A 20,727-nucleotide genomic window follows, 5' to 3' on the forward strand; every position below is an offset into this window, starting at 1 on the left:
CCTCTAACATCTGTCCTATATCTATCACCCCTCAACTTAAAGCTATGTCCCCTCGTGTTTGCCATCACCATCCGAGGAAAAAGACTCTCACTATCCACCCTATCTAACCCTCTGATTATCTTATATGTCTCTATTAAGTCACCTCTCCTCCTCCTCCTCCTCTCCAACGAAAACAACCTCAAGTCCCTCAGCCTTTCCTCGTAAGACCTTCCCTCCATACCAGGCAACATCCTAGTAAATCTCCTCTGCACCCTTTCCATAGCTTCCACATCCTTCCTATAATGCGGTGACCAGAACTGCACGCAATACTCCAGGTGCGGTCTCACCAGACTTTTGTACAGCTGCAGCATGACCTCGTGGCTCCGAAACTCGATCCCCCTACTAATAAAAGCTAACACACCATATGCCTTCTTAACAGCCCTATTAACCTGGGTAGCAACTTTCAGGGATTTATGTACCTGGACACCAAGATCTCTCTGTCTGAGAAGAATTACTTCGAGGTAAAAATCAATAGAAATTATTATAAGAGTGAGGAAGAATTTGGGGAGTGAAAACAAGAAATGCTGGAAATACTCAGCAGGTCAGGCAGCATCTGTGGAGAAAGAAACAGAGTTAACGTTTCAGGTCAGTGACCTTTCATCTGAAAAAGGATGGAGGAACTCGGAAGGGGGCAGGGGAAATAAGCTTGTGCAAACCCAAAAGATCATAAAAGAATTTGAGTAATACACATCTATGAGAGAGTCGGATATCCTGGTTAATCATTCTCTCTATCCAAGAGGTCCTAGTAAGGCGGTGTCTTGTTTACTCAGCTGCTGGTTCTCTGTAGGAACATGGGGCAGGACATTCAGCTCATCAAGCCTGTTCCACCATTTGATGACATCATGGCAGATCTGTGACCTAACTCCATATCCCTCTTTTACCCTTGGCTGGCAAAAATCTATCTGTGTCAGCTTTAAAATTATTAATTGAGTTAGCAGCTGCTGCTTTTTTGTGGGAGAGTGTTCCACACTTCTATCACCCATTACGTGTTTCCTGAATGACCTGGCTGCAACGTTTAAGGTTATGTCCTCATGTTCTGTATGCCCCCATAGCACATGTTTCTAACTACTCTGTCACTTCCTTTCGAAATCCCCCTAACCAAACCTTTCCAAGGAATTCAAGCCTACTTTTTGTAATTTCTCCTCGTAATCTAACCCTCGCAGCCCTGATTCTGGTGAATCTGCACTGCACTCCCTCCAAGGACAACATATCCTTTCTGAGGTGCAGTGCCCAGAATTGTGCACAGTAATCCAGATGTGGTTGAACCACGACTTGTTATAACACCAATCTTTCTGTTAACAGATAATGGATATATAACTTGTGCTTTCTGAGTCATTAGATAACTGCAGCTTTGCAAATGGCCGCATTGTTGAAGTGCAAGTGATGGAATAGAAGAATGAGATGGGGTGAGATGATGAGGAGTGGGAGGTGGCTCGTGTGGCGCATAAACACCAGTATGGCCTCGTTGGGCCGAATGGCCTCTTTGTGACGTATGTGAACGATCTGTCCCGAGGGCTGTGTTATGTCTAACATGCAAAAGATGGCTTACTGAGCGCAAATATGAGAAATAATTCACCAAGAAACCAGACACCACTTTGAAGGGTGTGTGGATTGCAGAATGAGTTCTGAAGAGTTCTTGATGAATCTCCTCTATCTTCTCTGGGCCCTGGGGGTATAAATATGTGCAGTGTTGCCCCGGGGCCTAGCCAGCGATTTTGTGGCGGCTTGGTGTGACTTTGCTGTTTTTGTATTCAATGCCTTTCTATTTATAACCCAGAGGGGGAGATGAGGATTTTTTTTAACGCAGTGAGTTGTTGTGATCTGGAATGCACTGCCTAAATCTTCCTAGCAGTTTGGATCGTGGCTCTCAAAAGGAAAACTGGATAAATAATTGAAAAGCAAAACTTTGCAGGGCTATGAGGAAAGAGCAGGGGAGTGGGACTAATTGGATTGTTCTTTCAAAGAGCTGGCACAGGAACAATGGGCCGAAAGAACCGAAAAGATGGCCAATCATTCTATGGGCACTGTTTTCCATGTTCCAGTGCCATTTTGAATAGAGGCAGCTTGAGGGAGCATCGTAGGTAGCTTAGTGATAATGTTGCTGGACTAATAATCCAGAGGCCTAGACTTGAGTTCAAATCCCACCACAGCAGGAATTTAAATTCAATTAATTAATAAATCTGGAATAAAATGCTCGTCTCATTAGTAATCATGAAACTACCGGACTGACGTAAAACCCCATCACTATGTTCTTCAGGGGAGGAAATCTGCTGTCTTTACCTGGTCTGGCCTACATATGCCCCCAGATCCACAGTGTTGTGGTTGACGCTTAGCTGCCCTCTGTAATGGCCTAGCAAGCCGCTCAGTTGTGGGGTCTTTTGGGATGGGCAATAAATGCTGGCCATACCAGTGTTGATCACACTCCAAGAATGAATTTTTAAAAAAAAAACAAAGTTCTATCTTGCCCACAATAAACGAGAGCGAAATTGCCTGACCTCGCTGGTTCGTTTATCATGTCTGTTCATTGAGGCTTTTTTACAGACTGGATGAAAAGACAGTGGGTTGGGGGTTGGATTCCTGACTCTCTATCGACATCCTCCCCTAAATACCTGCCAAAGGCAGGCACGCCATGTCTGTGTTATCTCGGTATTTCAGACCCTTTTGCATGTTGTTGCCACGCACCGATAGATGCAGCATTTCTCTTGTCAATCCAGATCGTCTAAGCTTGTTGCGTTTTGTTGATGGATTCAAGAGGCTGGCAGGGAAATCCGGTTATTCCTTATACATCCTGCCCTGAGAGAGCCTCACTTCTGCAGCTGTGATCGATCTGCCTTGTGTTGCAGTTCTGCAGTATGCGTCAAACGTCTGTGCCAACAATGAAGGCTGATTGATGGATGAACCCAGGAGTCAGTCATTCATAATGTGGGGTTGCTACATCTTGGAGCCTTTCTAATGCACCACAACATGCCAGAAGCTGGCCAGTTCAAGAAACTTCAAAGCTGATAGTGTTCCAATGATGAAGCTGCTATAATATTCCCTGAAAACAGGAACAGGCTAGTGAAAGAAGCCCAATATAGGTGCAGAAACATCGAATAATTGGTGAATTTCCCTCCTCCCTGTACATGTGCCCAATTGGAGGGATTTATCCAATTTTATACCAGGTGAATGGCTCAAATTTTGGATGATTTGTGTGGTCATATAGAAATCAAATGGTCATATTGGAAAAATTAAATGCACCTCCCTTTGTAATTTATAAACAAAAAGGCAAGTTTCATTTATTTTGCACCTTAACAGTTCAATACTTTTTGGAGTGCAGTAACCATTGCAATGTAGGCATTTTGTACCAGTGGTGGCCTGGTGATGGAACTGTTTTGGTATTGAGTGTGGGGAGGGAAGCGGGGGGTGGAGTGTTAGCCTGGACACCAGGGGAATCTCGACTCTTTGAGTAGTGCCATGGGATTTTAGATGGGAAGACAGGGCCTCAGTTTAAAGTCTGGGCCAAAGGACAGCACCTTGATAATGCAGTCCTGCACTGGAATGCAGACATTGAAGACGCTGTCAGGCTCTGCTGCAGGACTCGACTTCACTACCTGTCATAACAGGTACTTTGTTGCCTGGGAAGTGCTTTGGGCCATCCTGAGGTTGTGAAAGTTGCTCTACAAATGCAAGTCCTCATTTCTTTTCCCTTGGAAGGCCGTTACTGAAGCAGTAGAGTTTTGATGACCGCTTTCACGGTCACAGGTTTATAGCCATTCCTTCGATTTATTAAACTCCATTTCACAGCTAGCTATAGTGGGACCTGAACGCCCAACCCATTGGGTGGCCAGTCCAGTCCCGCAAGCACTACACTGTAACGTGGGGAGTGCAGGTTTTCTTCCTGGGGACTGTGCATGAATGATCGGGCACAGAAGGCGGCTTTTCGGCCCATTGCGTCTGTGTTGACTGTAAAGAGAAATCCAACTAGCCCCCTTCGTTCTTTCCCTTTAGCCCTGTAAATGTTTTCTACATCAGAATGTGTTTTAAGGATGCTTTGCCATGGGCTGAGTTGGCTGTTGACGTGCTCCTGACTGGCCCCACACGCCAGAATGTATCTCAGTGTTTCTGTTTTCTCTTTCTTGTTCTCCAGACTGCAGTGGAGGAGCCGATCATTTCCAACGATGAAGTTATCTTCCCGCTTTCAGTGGCTCTGGACAAGCTACCAGTTGGGACAATAAAAGCGAAGGTGAGAGACGAGCTATTTTGTGATCACGAGACTGTCACCGTTCAGAACCAGCCCCACTTGTGTCTCAAATGCAATCCTCAGAAATGTATCTCTCTCCGCTGAGATGCAGAAGTGATTTACATGAATGGTTTTGGGGATGAGGGACTTAAGTTACCAGGATAGATTGAAGAAACTGGTGTCGTTTCTTTTCGAGCCGAGAAGACTGAGAGGAGATTTGATGGACGTGTTCAAAATCATGAGGGGTCTGGCCAGAGTAGATAGAGAAGAAACTGTTCCCATTGGTGGAAGGGTTGAGAACCAGAGAACACCGATTTAACTTGTGGGGGAGACCAAAACTAGGGTCCATAAGTGTGAGGTAATCATTAATAAATCCAGTGGGGAATTCAGAAGAAACTTCTTTACCCAGAGAGTGGTGAGAATGTGGAACTCACTACCACAGGGAGTGGTTGAGGTGAACAGTGTAGATACATTTAAGAGGAAGCTGGATAAGCACGAGGGAGAAAGGAATAGAAGGATATGTTGATGGGGTGAGATGCAGAGAGGTGGGAGGAGGCTCGTGTGGAGCATAAACACCAGCATGGACTAGTTGGGCTGAATGGCCTGTTTCTCTGCTGTAAATTCGTTGTATGTAAGCAGCTGATTACTGGATGGAAACCATGCACCAGAAAGCTTTTTATTTTCTGCTCCCCAAGCTGTCAGAGCCGTTGAGCACGTCCTCGAGATTATTTATCCATTTTAATTGTGCAGTGGGTCCTGAGTTACTTTGCGCAAAATGTGCCAGGACTCTGCCTGCGGCTGCCTGAAATATTAACCTGTCAACTCACGAATGCGGGACATAATAATCAGGTTGGCTGCCTCCAGTAATTTAGAGACGGAAACTCAAACAGATGTGAGGATTTAGTGCTGAGATTTCCAAAGCAAAGCTGTCACTTGGAAAAGCAGCAGAGCCTCATTATGCAGCCGCAAAGATCTGGGCATATGGAGTGATTGACTGAATAAGCTGTTGTATGAAAGCCTGCTCATTATAATCCTTGTTCTTTGATCTTATTTAACTTTGATTTCCGTCTGATTTTAATACCATTTTTAATACGCCACCCCCTCGTAACCTTAATGGATTTGAACTGCTAATCCTTTCTTCAGTGTCATTAATTCCCTCAGTAAGTCAGAGTCATCCAGGGCATGCTGATTGCAGGCACAATCCGTGTCAATTATTGCTCACTATACACGTTGAAAATGTACAGCACAGAAGGAGGCAATTCGTGACTGCGCTGGTCAAAAAAACAGCTATCAGCCCTGTAGCTTACAGTATCTCAAGTGCATATCCAAGTATTTCGTAAATGCGATGAGGGTTTCTACCTCTGCCACCCTTTCAGGCAGTGAGTTCCAGACCCGAACCATCCTCTGGGTGGAAAGATTCCTCAAGTCCGCTTTAATCCTTCCACCAGTTACTTTAAATCAATGTCCCCTGGCTGTTGACCCCTTCGCTAAGTGGAGTTTAAATGCAGATACACCATAATCTAATTGAATGGTGGAACAGACTCGAGGGGCAGAAAGGCCTATTCCTGTTCTTATGAAGTACGGGTAGGGATAAATATAGAAGGGGGAGTGATGGTTGGCAAGGATAGGTTGGATGAGGAGGAGTAGCAGGGGAGTGTCTGAAAGTGAAGAGACTGCAAGGAAAAAGTGTAACAGGAGGTAAAATCCATTTTTGCAAAGCAGAATGGAAACTATTTCATTGACAAAGTGTTTGGAGGTGAATATACATCTCCGATAGAACTTGCATATTTGCTCTTGATGTTGGAGAATTGAGAACATGGATGTACTAAGTCAGGCATTGGAAATCTGTTGCAGCTCAATCATCTGGTTTACCAGCTAACTAGGGAGGAATGCAAGCTGAAATAATTTGTGATTTTCTCTCCGGGTTACATTGAAGATGTTAGTGTTTGCAAGTTTGAAATTATCTGCATCGATTCCCGAATCCCCCAAATGGCCATGCCACATATTTAAGCGATTGAAATCCATGTTAAATTACCAAATGTGGGTAATCTTCCCACAAACTTGGTGCTACTGTTACGACCAAGGCGAGAGTAATGCACTGTTAATTCAGTCCCACTACTCCACAGGTCATAGCATATCAAAAAAAGTTTCCACCTACCAAAGAATAACCAAATGGAACTATAGAACCATAGAAAGATTACAGCATAGAAGGAGGCCATTCAGCAGTGGGTAGGCACAGTAGAAACAAACTAAAATAAAATAAACACAAAGAAAAAATAACTTAAAAATAAAAAGGGGGGGGTCTGTCATGCTCTGAAATTATTGAACTCAATGTTCAGTCTGGCAGGCTGTAGCGTGCCTAATCGACAAATGAGGTGCTGTTCCTCGAGCTTGCGTTGATGTTCACTGGAACACTGCAGCAATCCCAGGACAGAGATGTGAGCATGACAGCAGGGGGGAGTGTTAAAATGGCCAGCAACTGGAAGCTCAGGGTCACGCTTTCAGACTGAGTGGAGGTGCTCCGCAGAAACTGAATTGTGTTGTGCGCAGGAAGGATGTGAAGGTCTGTGTGAGAGGGGACAGAGGAGATTTGCCAGAATGGATCCAGGGGTGAGGGATTTTAGCTACAAGGTTAGGTTGGAGAAGCTGGGTTTGTTCTCCTTGGAGCAAAGGAGATTGAGGGGAGATTTGATAGAGGGTGTACAAGATTATGACAGGTTTAGATAAGGTAGACAAAGAAAAGCTGTTCCCGTTAGCTCATGGTACAAGGGGTAGGGGTGACAGATGTGAGGTTTTGGACAAGAGATCAAGGGGGAATGTGAAGAACTTTTTTTGTGCAGTGAGTGGTAATGATCTGCAAAACTCTGCCTACAAGGAGGTGAAAGCGGAGAGAGTCAATGATTTCAAAAGGAAATTGGATGGGCTTATGCGGACGGAGTGGGGGCATGGGACTGATTGGCTTCCTCTACTGAGAGCCGGCATGGACTCGATGGGCCGAATACCTCCTCCCAGGCTGTGATGACTGTACAACTCTATGCTCATTTCCATTGAATATTGCATCCTCGTTTCGGGTTGCCAACCCTCCAGGAGAGTCCTGGAGCTGCCAGGGGTTAAAGATTAATCTCCCGGACCACTGCTGTGAGAAACCTGGGCCAAAAAATATCATGAGCACATCAAAAACAAAATTGTCTTTTTATTGGACTTTTTTTTTTGTCTTTGTGTATTGGTGGGAGGAGCCTGCGTCGGGCGGGGCTGGAGGTTATATGATGAAACCTCCAGGAAAAGTCCAACTGGAGTTGGCAACCCTCTAACCTCATCCTGAGATGTGGAGGCTCAGTCTAAAAATAGGCACAGGAAATGCATGATGACTTCAGTCTTCCCAGTACCCACTGCGTGGGGGGAATAGGAAAACCAAATAACCTGTGCACCAAGTTCATTTCTATTTTAAGAACTGACAGGAACTAAGGGAAGGCTTCGTAAATCAGTCTTTTATGTCCCATCCCTGGAATGTTCTTTTTAAGGTCGGCTGGTAAACCATAGAGGGCTGGAAACTGGATTCTTATTTTCTTCCAAATATCTAACTTCTTGTGGACGGGTTTAACCTTTCAAACCAGTTAAAGCAAGAGCGAACCTGCATTTCTATAGCACCTTTCACATCCTCAGGATATTTTGGCCAGAGCAGTACTTTTGAGGTGTAGTCACTAAAGTAGGAAACGAAGCAGCCATTTTGTGCACAGCAAGATCCCACAAACTGCGATTGAGTTAATGGCCAGATAATTTTTTTTTATTATTGATTTCAATTGAGATATTAGTACTGGCCAGGATATGGCAGAGAACTCCCCTGTGCTGCTCCTCGGAATCGTGGCTGCGGGATCTTTTACGTCCACCCGAGAGGGAAGCTGGGATCTCAGTTTAACATTTTATTTTATTTTTTTATTTATTTATAGATACAGCACTGAAACAGGCCCTTCGGCCCACCGAGTCTGTGCCGCCCATCAACCACCCATTTACACTAATCCGACATTAATCCCATATTCCTACCACATCCCCAACTTCCCTCAATTCCCCTACCACCTACCCATACTAGGGGCAATTTACAATGGCCAATTTACCTTTCAACCTGCAAGTCTTTGGCTGTGGGAGGAAACCGGAGCACCTGGCGGAAATCCACGCGGTCACAGGGAGAACTTGCAAACTCTGCATAGGCAGTACCCAGAATTGAACCCGGGTCGCTGGAGCTGTGAGGCTGCGGTGCTAACCACTGCGCCACTGTGCCGCACCCCCCCCCCCATCTCACATCCCATCCAAAAGACGGCACCTCCGACAGGGCAGCGCCCCCTCAGTACTGCACAGGGAGTATCAGCCCAGATCTTGTGCTCGTGTCTTGGCTTAGTCATGAGTGATGTCCCGTGAGCCACGGCTGACACCATTTGCAAACAAACATGCTCGCTAAGTTTACACATTTAGTAATGTCCAAACACGTTAACTGAAAGAGTTTCCTGTCTAGTTTTTAGGATCCCTGCCCCTAGCTGGGTTCAGGGTTTTAAAATGATGGGGAGTAGCTGATGCAGCAGTCTGGGGCACTGGCCCTTAACCTCTAGGATCTGGGTTGAACATGGTTGAAAGTCAGGCTTGTAAGGTTCAGTGTGAAAGAAATCTGGGCAATCCCCACTCGCAGGTGTAACTTGATCAGAGGCAGGGAGCGAGCACAAAACTGGGTTCTGATTTGGCCATCTCACTTGGGGTAGCTGGTGTGAATAATGTCGCAGGTGCATCCGCTGGTACCTTGGCGTAGAATGGAGGGATGGCCAAAAAGCTTGACAATCTGCCAGATGAATCGAATATCATTCTCTGTTTACCAAATCTGCTCCTGGTATGGCACATCAATACTGCAGCAGCTTGTGTATAATTGCTCTTGTGTTGATATGCCGTCCAGTTTGGGTCTGTGTTGAAGTGCGAGGTAGCTTTATTGGACCTGGCTACAGAGTCTCCGTATTGGGCTGCCCAGGGAAATGAGCATTTGCAAACTTTAGGTTTGGTCCATGGCTGGCTGAATTTCAATTGAGTCATCAAGCCACTGCTACAGTTGCATGTCTATCTAGCACAGAGCCAGTCATTGATTCTGAGCCACTGAGTTTTCATGTGGTGTTTGTACAGTACGTACCTGCCATGTGCAGTTTGTGGCATCTCCGCTGACAATTTACCCCTGTCGTCCTCTTGGGTTGCTCTGCGTTCAGGTCCTGCTGGATCAAGCGGAAAGGCCTCGATGTCACCTTCATTTCATCTTCCTGATGTATCACTTGCTCACCTCCTCTCTTCACCCCAGTCTTGGTTTCTTGCCAAGGCTTCTCTGTTTTACAAAATGTTATAACCAAGACTGTCATCGGTAGAGCGACAGTAAAAACACGTTGCTATATGTTTAATGTTGACCTGTGTTTGCTGCTGAAGGGAATGAGCTAAAAAGCCCTGTTTTCACCTGTTACTTGTGCACTGTGTCTCGCTCGGTCGTGTGACTGCTCATTTCCCTCTCGTCCTAGCCCCTCCAACTGCCCCACTCTCCGCCTGCCCCCTCTTTCCCCACCACATCCCCCACTCTTTCCTCCCATTCCCCTACGTCTTCCCTTCTAACCCCCCTCTCTTCTAACCCCCCCTCTCTTCTAACCCCCCCTCTCTTCTAACCCCCCCTCTCTTCTAACCCCCCCTCTCTTCTAACCCCCCCTCTCTTCTAACCCCCCCTCTCTTCTAACCCCCCCTCTCTTCTAACCCCCCCTCTCTTCTAACCCCCCCTCTCTTCTAACCCCCCCTCTCTTCTAACCCCCCCTCTCTTCTAACCCCCCCTCTCTTCTAACCCCCCCTCTCTTCTAACCCCCCCTCTCTTCTAACCCCCCCTCTCTTCTAACCCCCCCTCTCTTCTAACCCCCCCTCTCTTCTAACCCCCCCTCTCTTCTAACCCCCCCTCTCTTCTAACCCCCCCTCTCTTCTAACCCCCCCTCTCTTCTAACCCCCCCTCTCTTCTAACCCCCCCTCTCTTCTAACCCCCCCTCTCTTCTAACCCCCCCTCTCTTCTAACCCCCCCTCTCTTCTAACCCCCCCTCTCTTCTAACCCCCCCTCTCTTCTAACCCCCCCTCTCTTCTAACCCCCCCTCTCTTCTAACCCCCCCTCTCTTCTAACCCCCCCTCTCTTCTAACCCCCCCTCTCTTCTAACCCCCCCTCTCTTCTAACCCCCCCTCTCTTCTAACCCCCCCTCTCTTCTAACCCCCCCTCTCTTCTAACCCCCCCTCTCTTCTAACCCCCCCTCTCTTCTAACCCCCCCTCTCTTCTAACCCCCCCTCTCTTCTAACCCCCCCTCTCTTCTAACCCCCCCTCTCTTCTAACCCCCCCTCTCTTCTAACCCCCCCTCTCTTCTAACCCCCCCTCTCTTCTAACCCCCCCTCTCTTCTAACCCCCCCTCTCTTCTAACCCCCCCTCTCTTCTAACCCCCCCTCTCTTCTAACCCCCCCTCTCTTCTAACCCCCCCTCTCTTCTAACCCCCCCTCTCTTCTAACCCCCCCTCTCTTCTAACCCCCCCTCTCTTCTAACCCCCCCTCTCTTCTAACCCCCCCTCTCTTCTAACCCCCCCTCTCTTCTAACCCCCCCTCTCTTCTAACCCCCCCTCTCTTCTAACCCCCCCTCTCTTCTAACCCCCCCTCTCTTCTAACCCCCCCTCTCTTCTAACCCCCCCTCTCTTCTAACCCCCCCTCTCTTCTAACCCCCCCTCTCTTCTAACCCCCCCTCTCTTCTAACCCCCCCTCTCTTCTAACCCCCCCTCTCTTCTAACCCCCCCTCTCTTCTAACCCCCCCTCTCTTCTAACCCCCCCTCTCTTCTAACCCCCCCTCTCTTCTAACCCCCCCTCTCTTCTAACCCCCCCTCTCTTCTAACCCCCCCTCTCTTCTAACCCCCCCTCTCTTCTAACCCCCCCTCTCTTCTAACCCCCCCTCTCTTCTAACCCCCCCTCTCTTCTAACCCCCCCTCTCTTCTAACCCCCCCTCTCTTCTAACCCCCCCTCTCTTCTAACCCCCCCTCTCTTCTAACCCCCCCTCTCTTCTAACCCCCCCTCTCTTCTAACCCCCCCTCTCTTCTAACCCCCCCTCTCTTCTAACCCCCCCTCTCTTCTAACCCCCCCTCTCTTCTAACCCCCCCTCTCTTCTAACCCCCCCTCTCTTCTAACCCCCCCTCTCTTCTAACCCCCCCTCTCTTCTAACCCCCCCTCTCTTCTAACCCCCCCTCTCTTCTAACCCCCCCTCTCTTCTAACCCCCCCTCTCTTCTAACCCCCCCTCTCTTCTAACCCCCCCTCTCTTCTAACCCCCCCTCTCTTCTAACCCCCCCTCTCTTCTAACCCCCCCTCTCTTCTAACCCCCCCTCTCTTCTAACCCCCCCTCTCTTCTAACCCCCCCTCTCTTCTAACCCCCCCTCTCTTCTAACCCCCCCTCTCTTCTAACCCCCCCTCTCTTCTAACCCCCCCTCTCTTCTAACCCCCCCTCTCTTCTAACCCCCCCTCTCTTCTAACCCCCCCTCTCTTCTAACCCCCCCTCTCTTCTAACCCCCCCTCTCTTCTAACCCCCCCTCTCTTCTAACCCCCCCTCTCTTCTAACCCCCCCTCTCTTCTAACCCCCCCTCTCTTCTAACCCCCCCTCTCTTCTAACCCCCCCTCTCTTCTAACCCCCCCTCTCTTCTAACCCCCCCTCTCTTCTAACCCCCCCTCTCTTCTAACCCCCCCTCTCTTCTAACCCCCCCTCTCTTCTAACCCCCCCTCTCTTCTAACCCCCCCTCTCTTCTAACCCCCCCTCTCTTCTAACCCCCCCTCTCTTCTAACCCCCCCTCTCTTCTAACCCCCCCTCTCTTCTAACCCCCCCTCTCTTCTAACCCCCCTCTCTTCTAACCCCCCCTCTCTTCTAACCCCCCCTCTCTTCTAACCCCCCCTCTCTTCTAACCCCCCCTCTCTTCTAACCCCCCCTCTCTTCTAACCCCCCCTCTCTTCTAACCCCCCCTCTCTTCTAACCCCCCCTCTCTTCTAACCCCCCCTCTCTTCTAACCCCCCCTCTCTTCTAACCCCCCCTCTCTTCTAACCCCCCCTCTCTTCTAACCCCCCCTCTCTTCTAACCCCCCCTCTCTTCTAACCCCCCCTCTCTTCTAACCCCCCCTCTCTTCTAACCCCCCCTCTCTTCTAACCCCCCCTCTCTTCTAACCCCCCCTCTCTTCTAACCCCCCCTCTCTTCTAACCCCCCCTCTCTTCTAACCCCCCCTCTCTTCTAACCCCCCCTCTCTTCTAACCCCCCCTCTCTTCTAACCCCCCCTCTCTTCTAACCCCCCCTCTCTTCTAACCCCCCCTCTCTTCTAACCCCCCCTCTCTTCTAACCCCCCCTCTCTTCTAACCCCCCCTCTCTTCTAACCCCCCCTCTCTTCTAACCCCCCCTCTCTTCTAACCCCCCCTCTCTTCTAACCCCCCCTCTCTTCTAACCCCCCCTCTCTTCTAACCCCCCCTCTCTTCTAACCCCCCCTCTCTTCTAACCCCCCCTCTCTTCTAACCCCCCCTCTCTTCTAACCCCCCCCTCTCTTCTAACCCCCCCCTCTCTTCTAACCCCCCCCTCTCTTCTAACCCCCCCCTCTCTTCTAACCCCCCCCTCTCTTCTAACCCCCCCCTCTCTTCTAACCCCCCCCTCTCTTCTAACCCCCCCCTCTCTTCTAACCCCCCCCTCTCTTCTAACCCCCCCCTCTCTTCTAACCCCCCCCTCTCTTCTAACCCCCCCCTCTCTTCTAACCCCCCCCTCTCTTCTAACCCCCCCCTCTCTTCTAACCCCCCCCTCTCTTCTAACCCCCCCCTCTCTTCTAACCCCCCCCTCTCTTCTAACCCCCCCCTCTCTTCTAACCCCCCCCTCTCTTCTAACCCCCCCCTCTCTTCTAACCCCCCCCTCTCTTCTAACCCCCCCCTCTCTTCTCAACCCCCCCCTCTCTTCTCATCCCCCCCCTCTCTTCTCATCCCCCCCCTCTCTTCTCATCCCCCCCCTCTCTTCTCATCCCCCCCCTCTCTTCTCATCCCCCCCCTCTCTTCTCATCCCCCCCCTCTCTTCTCATCCCCCCCCTCTCTTCTCATCCCCCCCCTCTCTTCTCATCCCCCCCCTCTCTTCTCATCCCCCCCTCTCTTCTCATCCCCCCCCTCTCTTCTCATCCCCCCCCTCTCTTCTCATCCCCCCCCTCTCTTCTCATCCCCCCCCTCTCTTCTCATCCCCCCCCTCTCTTCTCATCCCCCCCCTCTCTTCTCATCCCCCCCCTCTCTTCTCATCTCCCCCCCTCTCTTCTCATCCCCCCCCTCTCTTCTCATCCCCCCCCTCTCTTCTCATCCCCCCCCTCTCTTCTCATCCCCCCCCTCTCTTCTCATCCCCCCCCTCTCTTCTCATCCCCCCCCTCTCTTCTCATCCCCCCCCTCTCTTCTCATCCCCCCCCTCTCTTCTCATCCCCCCCCTCTCTTCTCATCCCCCCCCTCTCTTCTCATCCCCCCCCTCTCTTCTCATCCCCCCCCTCTCTTCTCATCCCCCCCCTCTCTTCTCATCCCCCCCCTCTCTTCTCATCCCCCCCCTCTCTTCTCATCCCCCCCCTCTCTTCTCATCCCCCCCCTCTCTTCTCATCCCCCCCCTCTCTTCTCATCCCCCCCCTCTCTTCTCATCCCCCCCCTCTCTTCTCATCCCCCCCCTCTCTTCTCATCCCCCCCCTCTCTTCTCATCCCCCCCCTCTCTTCTCATCCCCCCCCTCTCTTCTCATCCCCCCCCTCTCTTCTCATCCCCCCCCCTCTCTTCTCATCCCCCCCCTCTCTTCTCATCCCCCCCCCTCTCTTCTCATCCCCCCCCTCTCTTCTCATCCCCCCCCTCTCTTCTCATCCCCCCCCTCTCTTCTCATCCCCCCCCTCTCTTCTCATCCCCCCCCTCTCTTCTCATCCCCCCCCTCTCTTCTCATCCCCCCCCTCTCTTCTCATCCCCCCCCCTCTCTTCTCATCCCCCCCCTCTCTTCTCATCCCCCCCCTCTCTTCTCATCCCCCCCCTCTCTTCTCATCCCCCCCCTCTCTTCTCATCCCCCCCCTCTCTTCTCATCCCCCCCCTCTCTTCTCATCCCCCCCCTCTCTTCTCATCCCCCCCCTCTCTTCTCATCCCCCCCCTCTCTTCTCATCCCCCCCCTCTCTTCTCATCCCCCCCCTCTCTTCTCATCCCCCCCCTCTCTTCTCATCCCCCCCCTCTCTTCTCATCCCCCCCCTCTCTTCTCATCCCCCCCCTCTCTTCTCATCCCCCCCCTCTCTTCTCATCCCCCCCCTCTCTTCTCATCCCCCCCCTCTCTTCTCATCCCCCCCTCTCTTCTCATCCCCCCCCTCTCTTCTCATCCCCCCCCTCTCTTCTCATCCCCCCCCTCTCTTCTCATCCCCCCCCTCTCTTCTCATCCCCCCCCTCTCTTCTCATCCCCCCCCTCTCTTCTCATCCCCCCCCTCTCTTCTCATCCCCCCCCTCTCTTCTCATCCCCCCCCTCTCTTCTCATCCCCCCCCTCTCTTCTCATCCCCCCCCTCTCTTCTCATCCCCCCCCTCTCTTCTCATCCCCCCCCTCTCTTCTCATCCCCCCCCTCTCTTCTCATCCCCCCCCTCTCTTCTCATCCCCCCCCTCTCTTCTCATCCCCCCCCTCTCTTCTCATCCCCCCCCTCTCTTCTCATCCCCCCCCTCTCTTCTCATCCCCCCCCTCTCTTCTCATCCCCCCCCTCTCTTCTCATCCCCCCCCCTCTCTTCTCATCCCCCCCCTCTCTTCTCATCCCCCCCCTCTCTTCTCATCCCCCCCCTCTCTTCTCATCCCCCCCCTCTCTTCTCATCCCCCCCCTCTCTTCTCATCCCCCCCCTCTCTTCTCATCCCCCCCCTCTCTTCTCATCCCCCCCCTCTCTTCTCATCCCCCCCCTCTCTTCTCATCCCCCCCCTCTCTTCTCATCCCCCCCCTCTCTTCTCATCCCCCCCCTCTCTTCTCATCCCCCCCCTCTCTTCTCATCCCCCCCCTCTCTTCTCATCCCCCCCCTCTCTTCTCATCCCCCCCCTCTCTTCTCATCCCCCCCCTCTTCATCCAAATGTTGCAGCCTGTATCCTCACTGAACCATCTACTCGATTTGCAGATCATTGTGACAGTGTGGAAGAGGGATCAGGAGAAAGCAGAGGTGCGGGAGCAAGGCTACTTGACCATTCTACAGAATCGAAATCCCTCCCAAATTTTCCGAGAAGATCAAAGCACCTTCAAAGCTCAAGGTATGCTGCTGGCAGGCAGCCCAGCAATATAACACTGCAGGCAGAGTAGTGAATATCCCAGAAGCACTGCAGGAGATTAAAGCCAAATATGTTTGCAATATGTAGAGGTCAGTACAAAGACGATTTTTTTTTGTTGCTGTTGCATTTCATCAAATGAAAGATATTGACACAGAGAAATGGAAGAATTTTCATTGTTATGCTGTGGCTGAGAGATTCTGAAGCAATGAGTGTGGAACCTACACACAGCCCCTTATACTCAGCCATGACGTACATCCATATTTTAAGTTGCAGTCGAGTTCCTCAAATGAGAAGGAAACTGTTGACAGTGTGTTTTAAGTACTGTTGAAATGTCCTGCTTGACCCTGAACTGAACTTCCGATCCCTTATCTTTTTAGTCATCTGTGTCCACCTTCCTAACATTGCCCCACCTCGTGCCCTGGCTCAGCCCATCAGCTGAAATCCTCAGCCCTGCCTTTGTTACCTCCAGACTCCATGAGTCCAGTGCTCTCCTGGCTGGTCTCCCACCTTACATGAAATAAGTTCACCTAGAACTATGCTGCCTGTATTCTAACTTGCAGCGAGCCCCATTAACCCGTTGATACTACCCCCTGACCTACGTTGGCTCCCGGTCTCGCAACATCTCAATTTAAAAATTCTTACCCTTGCTTTCAAATCCCTCTGTGACCTTGTCCTCTCTCTCTCTCTCTCTCTCTCTCTCTCTCTCTGTGACCTCCTCGGGGCCCCACAACCCTCCAAAATCTCTGCACTCTTCCAATTCTGGTCTCTTGCGCATCCCTGATTTTTATTGTTCTGCCATTGGTGGCCATGCCTTCAGATGCCAGGGCCCTAAGCTCTGGAATTCTCTCCCTAAACCTCTCCGGATCCCTTTCTTGTCTGCTCCTTAAGATCTCTTCAACCAGGCTTTTGGTCACCTGTCCTAATATCATCGCTGGTAACATCCTGTCCTAATACCTCCTCCTATGGCTCAATGTCAAATTTTGTTAGTGCTCCTGTGAAGAGCCTAGGGATGTTTTACTACGTTAAAGGCACTATGTAAATGTATGTTGTTGTCTCCAATATTAAGCTTGGTGCTTTTGGACCACTCCTCCCCCATTCCTCCCAGAACGTGCACACTCATATCCATTGTACGAGGGGCTTCCATTCATGTTCAATGGGACTGGTGTTCCGACTGGGCTAGGGACTTCAGTTGATACCCAAAAGAGACCTTTGTGTCCATATACGCAAATTCTGAAAACTGGCAGGGCAAATTGCTAAGTTGGTTAAAAAGAATAGGGGTTACTGGGTTTATAAATAGCGGAATAAAATATAAAAGCAAAGAGATTATGCTGGAACTTTATTACTCACTAGTTAAGCCTCAGCTGGAGTATTGTGGACAATTTTGGACACCACTCTTCAGGAAAGATGCAAAGGGCATGGAGGAGGTTTACCAGGGTGTTACCAGCGATGAGGGACTTTTTTTTAAAATTCATTTGTGGGCGTCGCTGGCTGGGCTCATCCCTAATTGCCCTTGAACTGAGTGGCTTGCTAGGCCATTTCAGAGGGTAGTTAAGAGCCAACCACATTGCTGTGGGTCTGGAGACGCATGTAGGCCAGACCAGGTAAGGATGGCAGATTTCCTTCCCTAAAGGGCGCTAGTGAACCACAATTACAACATTCGACAATGGTTTCATGGTCACCATTAGACCAGCTGTTCCAGATTTATTAATTGAATTCAGATTTCACCATCTGCACCATCAAGATGATGAGCGGTTTTGATCGGGCAGAGAGAGAAAAACTATTCCCTGTGGTGAGTGGGTCAATAACCAGAGGTCATAGATTCAAAATCACCGGCAAAAGATCCAGAGGGGAGATGAGGAGAAATTCTTTCACTTAGTTTTCAGGATCTGGTATGCTTGACCTGAACAGGTAGCGGAAGCTGATTCCATGAAGAATTTGAAAAGGCAGTTAAACAGGCATTTGAGGATGAGGAATTTACAGGGTTGCAGATAAATAGCAGGTGTGTGGGATTAAGCGCGACTGCTCTTTCAAAAGGCCAGCACAGACCTGGCAGGCCGAGTGGCCTCCTGCTGTGCTGTAAGTTTCGCAAGACTAGTTTGAATAGTGTTTCTGTACCAGAAACGAGTATTTAACTCTCGAGTGCTGAGTACAATTGAAGTGGAGTCTCCACGGAATGCAAACCAAAGACAGTTACCTCTGATTATCAAGTGTAGGTTGCGGGGGTGGGGGGGGGGGGGCGGGGGTGGGGGGAGGGTGGTAGTGGTGGTGGGAACGATCGCAAAACAGGCAGAGTCAAGTTGACTGAGTTATGCTGACATCAGTGGAGTGGGATATCTGGTGGAGCAAATAACAGGCAATCGATTGGAAACCACTTGTTTTGTGTCCCCGCCCAAGTCCAGTTTCAGCTCCACCTTCCCTCCCCACCCCCACCACATCTCTCCTGTCTGATGATTATGAATGCAGATTGATCTATTTGTTGTTTTTTATGCCTCTTATACCCTCCTCCTCCCACAGTGAGTACGCTGCTAACAGTGCTGCCACCTCCAACAGTCAAGTGTCGACAACTCAGCGTCTCGGGGAAACAGCTGACGGTAATTAAAGGTAATGATGTCGATCGTTGCACTTTGCAGCAATCAGGAGAGATTCTTTTTCCAGCTTCTCAGAAATGTTCCCTTAACATACGCAGCGGGCCGATCACAGATTAAGGATCAAGCATTTAATTGTATCAATGCATGAATGTTATCTTGTGCGCTGCGAGGACCGAACCCCACTTGAAGTGCTCAATGTTTCAACTTTCTCCTCCCTTTGCAGCTTTCATCAATCTCCTAGTTTACATATTATCCTCAAAAAGTGGTGCGGAAGGTTCAGACTAAGTTATCCTTTTGCAAATGCATGGAATGACATAAAATTCACAGCATAAAAACAAGCCATTTGGCCCAAATGGTCCAGACAAACCTCCTCTTACTCTTCATCTCATCCCATCACTGTATTCCTTTCTCCCTTATGTGTTTATCCAGTTTCCCCTTCAATGTATTGACACTATTCACCTCAATCATTCCCTGTGGTAGCGGGTTCCACATTCTCACTACTCTCTGGGGGAAGACGTTTCTCCTGAATTCCTGATTGTATTTATTAGTGACTGTCTTATATTCATGGCCCCTAGTTTTGGGCACCCCCGCAAGTGGAGGGCGGCGCAGTGGCTAACACCGCAGCCTCACAGCTCCAGGGACCCGGGTTCGGTTTTGGGTACTGCCTGTGCGGAGTTTGCAAGTTCTCCCTGTGACCGCGTGGGTTTCCTGCGGGTGCTCCGGTTTCCTCCCGCATGCCAAAGACTTGTGGGTTGATAGGTAAATTGGCCATTGTAAAGGTTGTCCCTAGTGTAGGTAGGTGGTAGGAGAATTGGCGGAAAGGTGGGGATGTGAGAGGGAAAATAGGATTAATGTAGGATTAGTATAAATGGGTGGTTGATGGTCGGCGCGGACTCGTTGGGCCAAACGGCCTGTTTCGGTGTTGTATCTCTCTATGACTCTATGAAGTGGAAACATCACTTCTCCCCACTCAATGCAGTGATCAATTTCAGTGGCTCTCCCAGTTTACTGTTCTATTCCCATTAATGTAACAGGACGTGAAGAGCCTGCCTCGCAGGTCTCAGACTGTTTCTTGATTAAGTAATGATCATATGGGAGTCATGGCTGATTCTCTCCTCTTCCCCACCCCCTCCCCGACTCACTCGCCCTTCTCTAAGCCCTTCCTGGCTGATCTCTGTTACGTTGGTGCAGAACAACCATGTGTCTTTAAAACTCATTCACTCCATCCCCTCCCTAGGCTGATCACCGGTGACCAATCTGATCCTGAGCAGCATTGTTCAGCATTAAAATCAATGGATGGAAAGTTTTAGTGGGACTGTCCGATCTTTCTCTTTGGTTCTTCTCGGGTCAGACACGGAGCGACTATCAGTCATTGACACAAGACAGTTCGCTTAATAAAACATTGTCAGCCTTTTTAAACGCTTTCTTTCCATTAACCATTCGTTAAATCATGATGCATGATACGAGCCTCGACTCTCAAGGCCTTCCCCCCCCCCCCCCCCCCAAAGTTCACAAATATTTGCATCAGCTTCATCATTTGTGATTGGGGAACAGTTGCATTGTAGAGGTGTGCATCCAGCCAGATGGTTCATTTGTACCAGTTAATGGGGGTTATCGCAAAATTAAGTGAGAGCTGGGAGGACGGAATGTATGGAGAGTGAGGAATGTTACATGATGCTGGGAGCTGGAGTCACAACTGCAAGATGCTGAGCTGCCATTGGAAGGGCAGTCAGTCCCATGTCTGAGGGTTCACCTTCAATGTTCCGTCATCTAGAGCGATAATTTCTTACTGTGGTCTGGAGTCCTGAGAAGGGCCAAACAGCTTCTCCATTACTTACTTTGTGCTGCTTGCTTGGGGTATAACATAGAACATAGGAACAGGAAGAGGCCATTCAGCCCCTCGAGCTTGTTCCACCATTCGACAAGATCATGACTGATCTGCGACCAAACTCCATATACCCGACTTTGCCCCATATCCCTTCGTATCTTTGGTTAACAAAAATCTATCAATCTCAGATTTAAAATTAACAATTGATCCAGCATCAATTGCCATTTGTGGAAGAGAGTTCCAAACTTCTACCACCCTTTGTGTGTAGAAGTGTTTCCTAATTTCACTCCTGAATGGTCTGGCTCTAATTTTTAGACTCTGCCCCCTAGTCCTAGACTCCCCAACCAGTGGAAATAGTTTCTCCCAATCTACCCTATCTGTAACCCTCAATATCTTGAAAACTTTGATCAAAATCACCTCTTCACCTCCTAAATTCCAGGGAATACAACCCTAGTTTGTGTAATCTCTCTCCTCGTAATTTAACACTGGCACGGTTTAGTGATTTGCTATGCTTGTTTGGAGTTGTAAAGCACGCAGTGTCTTACTCATAGCCCAAACTGTTAGTTCAGGCAGGGCCATGTTCCGCTTCTGCTTTGTTACAGCTGACACTAGGTCTTGCCATCCGCTTGCCTAACCCCCTTACACAGGTAGACCAGTGCAGAGCCGTCAGCATCTTTGTGTGTTGAGCAAACCTTTTCCCAATGATCCTTCAGGCAGACTGGCCAACAG

General features: G+C 49.9%; 1 protein-coding gene across 2 annotated transcripts in view; it reads left to right on the forward strand.

Annotated features, from left to right (window-relative positions):
• The window catches only part of trappc14 (trafficking protein particle complex subunit 14), an 89,541-nt gene that overhangs the window by 39,894 nt on the left and 28,920 nt on the right, over nucleotides 1-20,727 (forward strand). Inside the window, exons 2-4 of one of the 2 annotated variants that reach the window (XM_068023538.1) lie at nucleotides 4,166-4,261; nucleotides 15,435-15,564; nucleotides 18,097-18,183. In XM_068023538.1, coding sequence (XP_067879639.1) covers nucleotides 4,166-4,261; nucleotides 15,435-15,564; nucleotides 18,097-18,183 — 313 coding nt within the window. The other variant, XM_068023539.1, reaches the window with a different exon arrangement.

The sequence above is a fragment of the Heterodontus francisci genome, chromosome 48 (assembly GCF_036365525.1).
Source record: "Heterodontus francisci isolate sHetFra1 chromosome 48, sHetFra1.hap1, whole genome shotgun sequence".
Lineage (NCBI taxonomy): Eukaryota > Metazoa > Chordata > Chondrichthyes > Heterodontiformes > Heterodontidae > Heterodontus > Heterodontus francisci.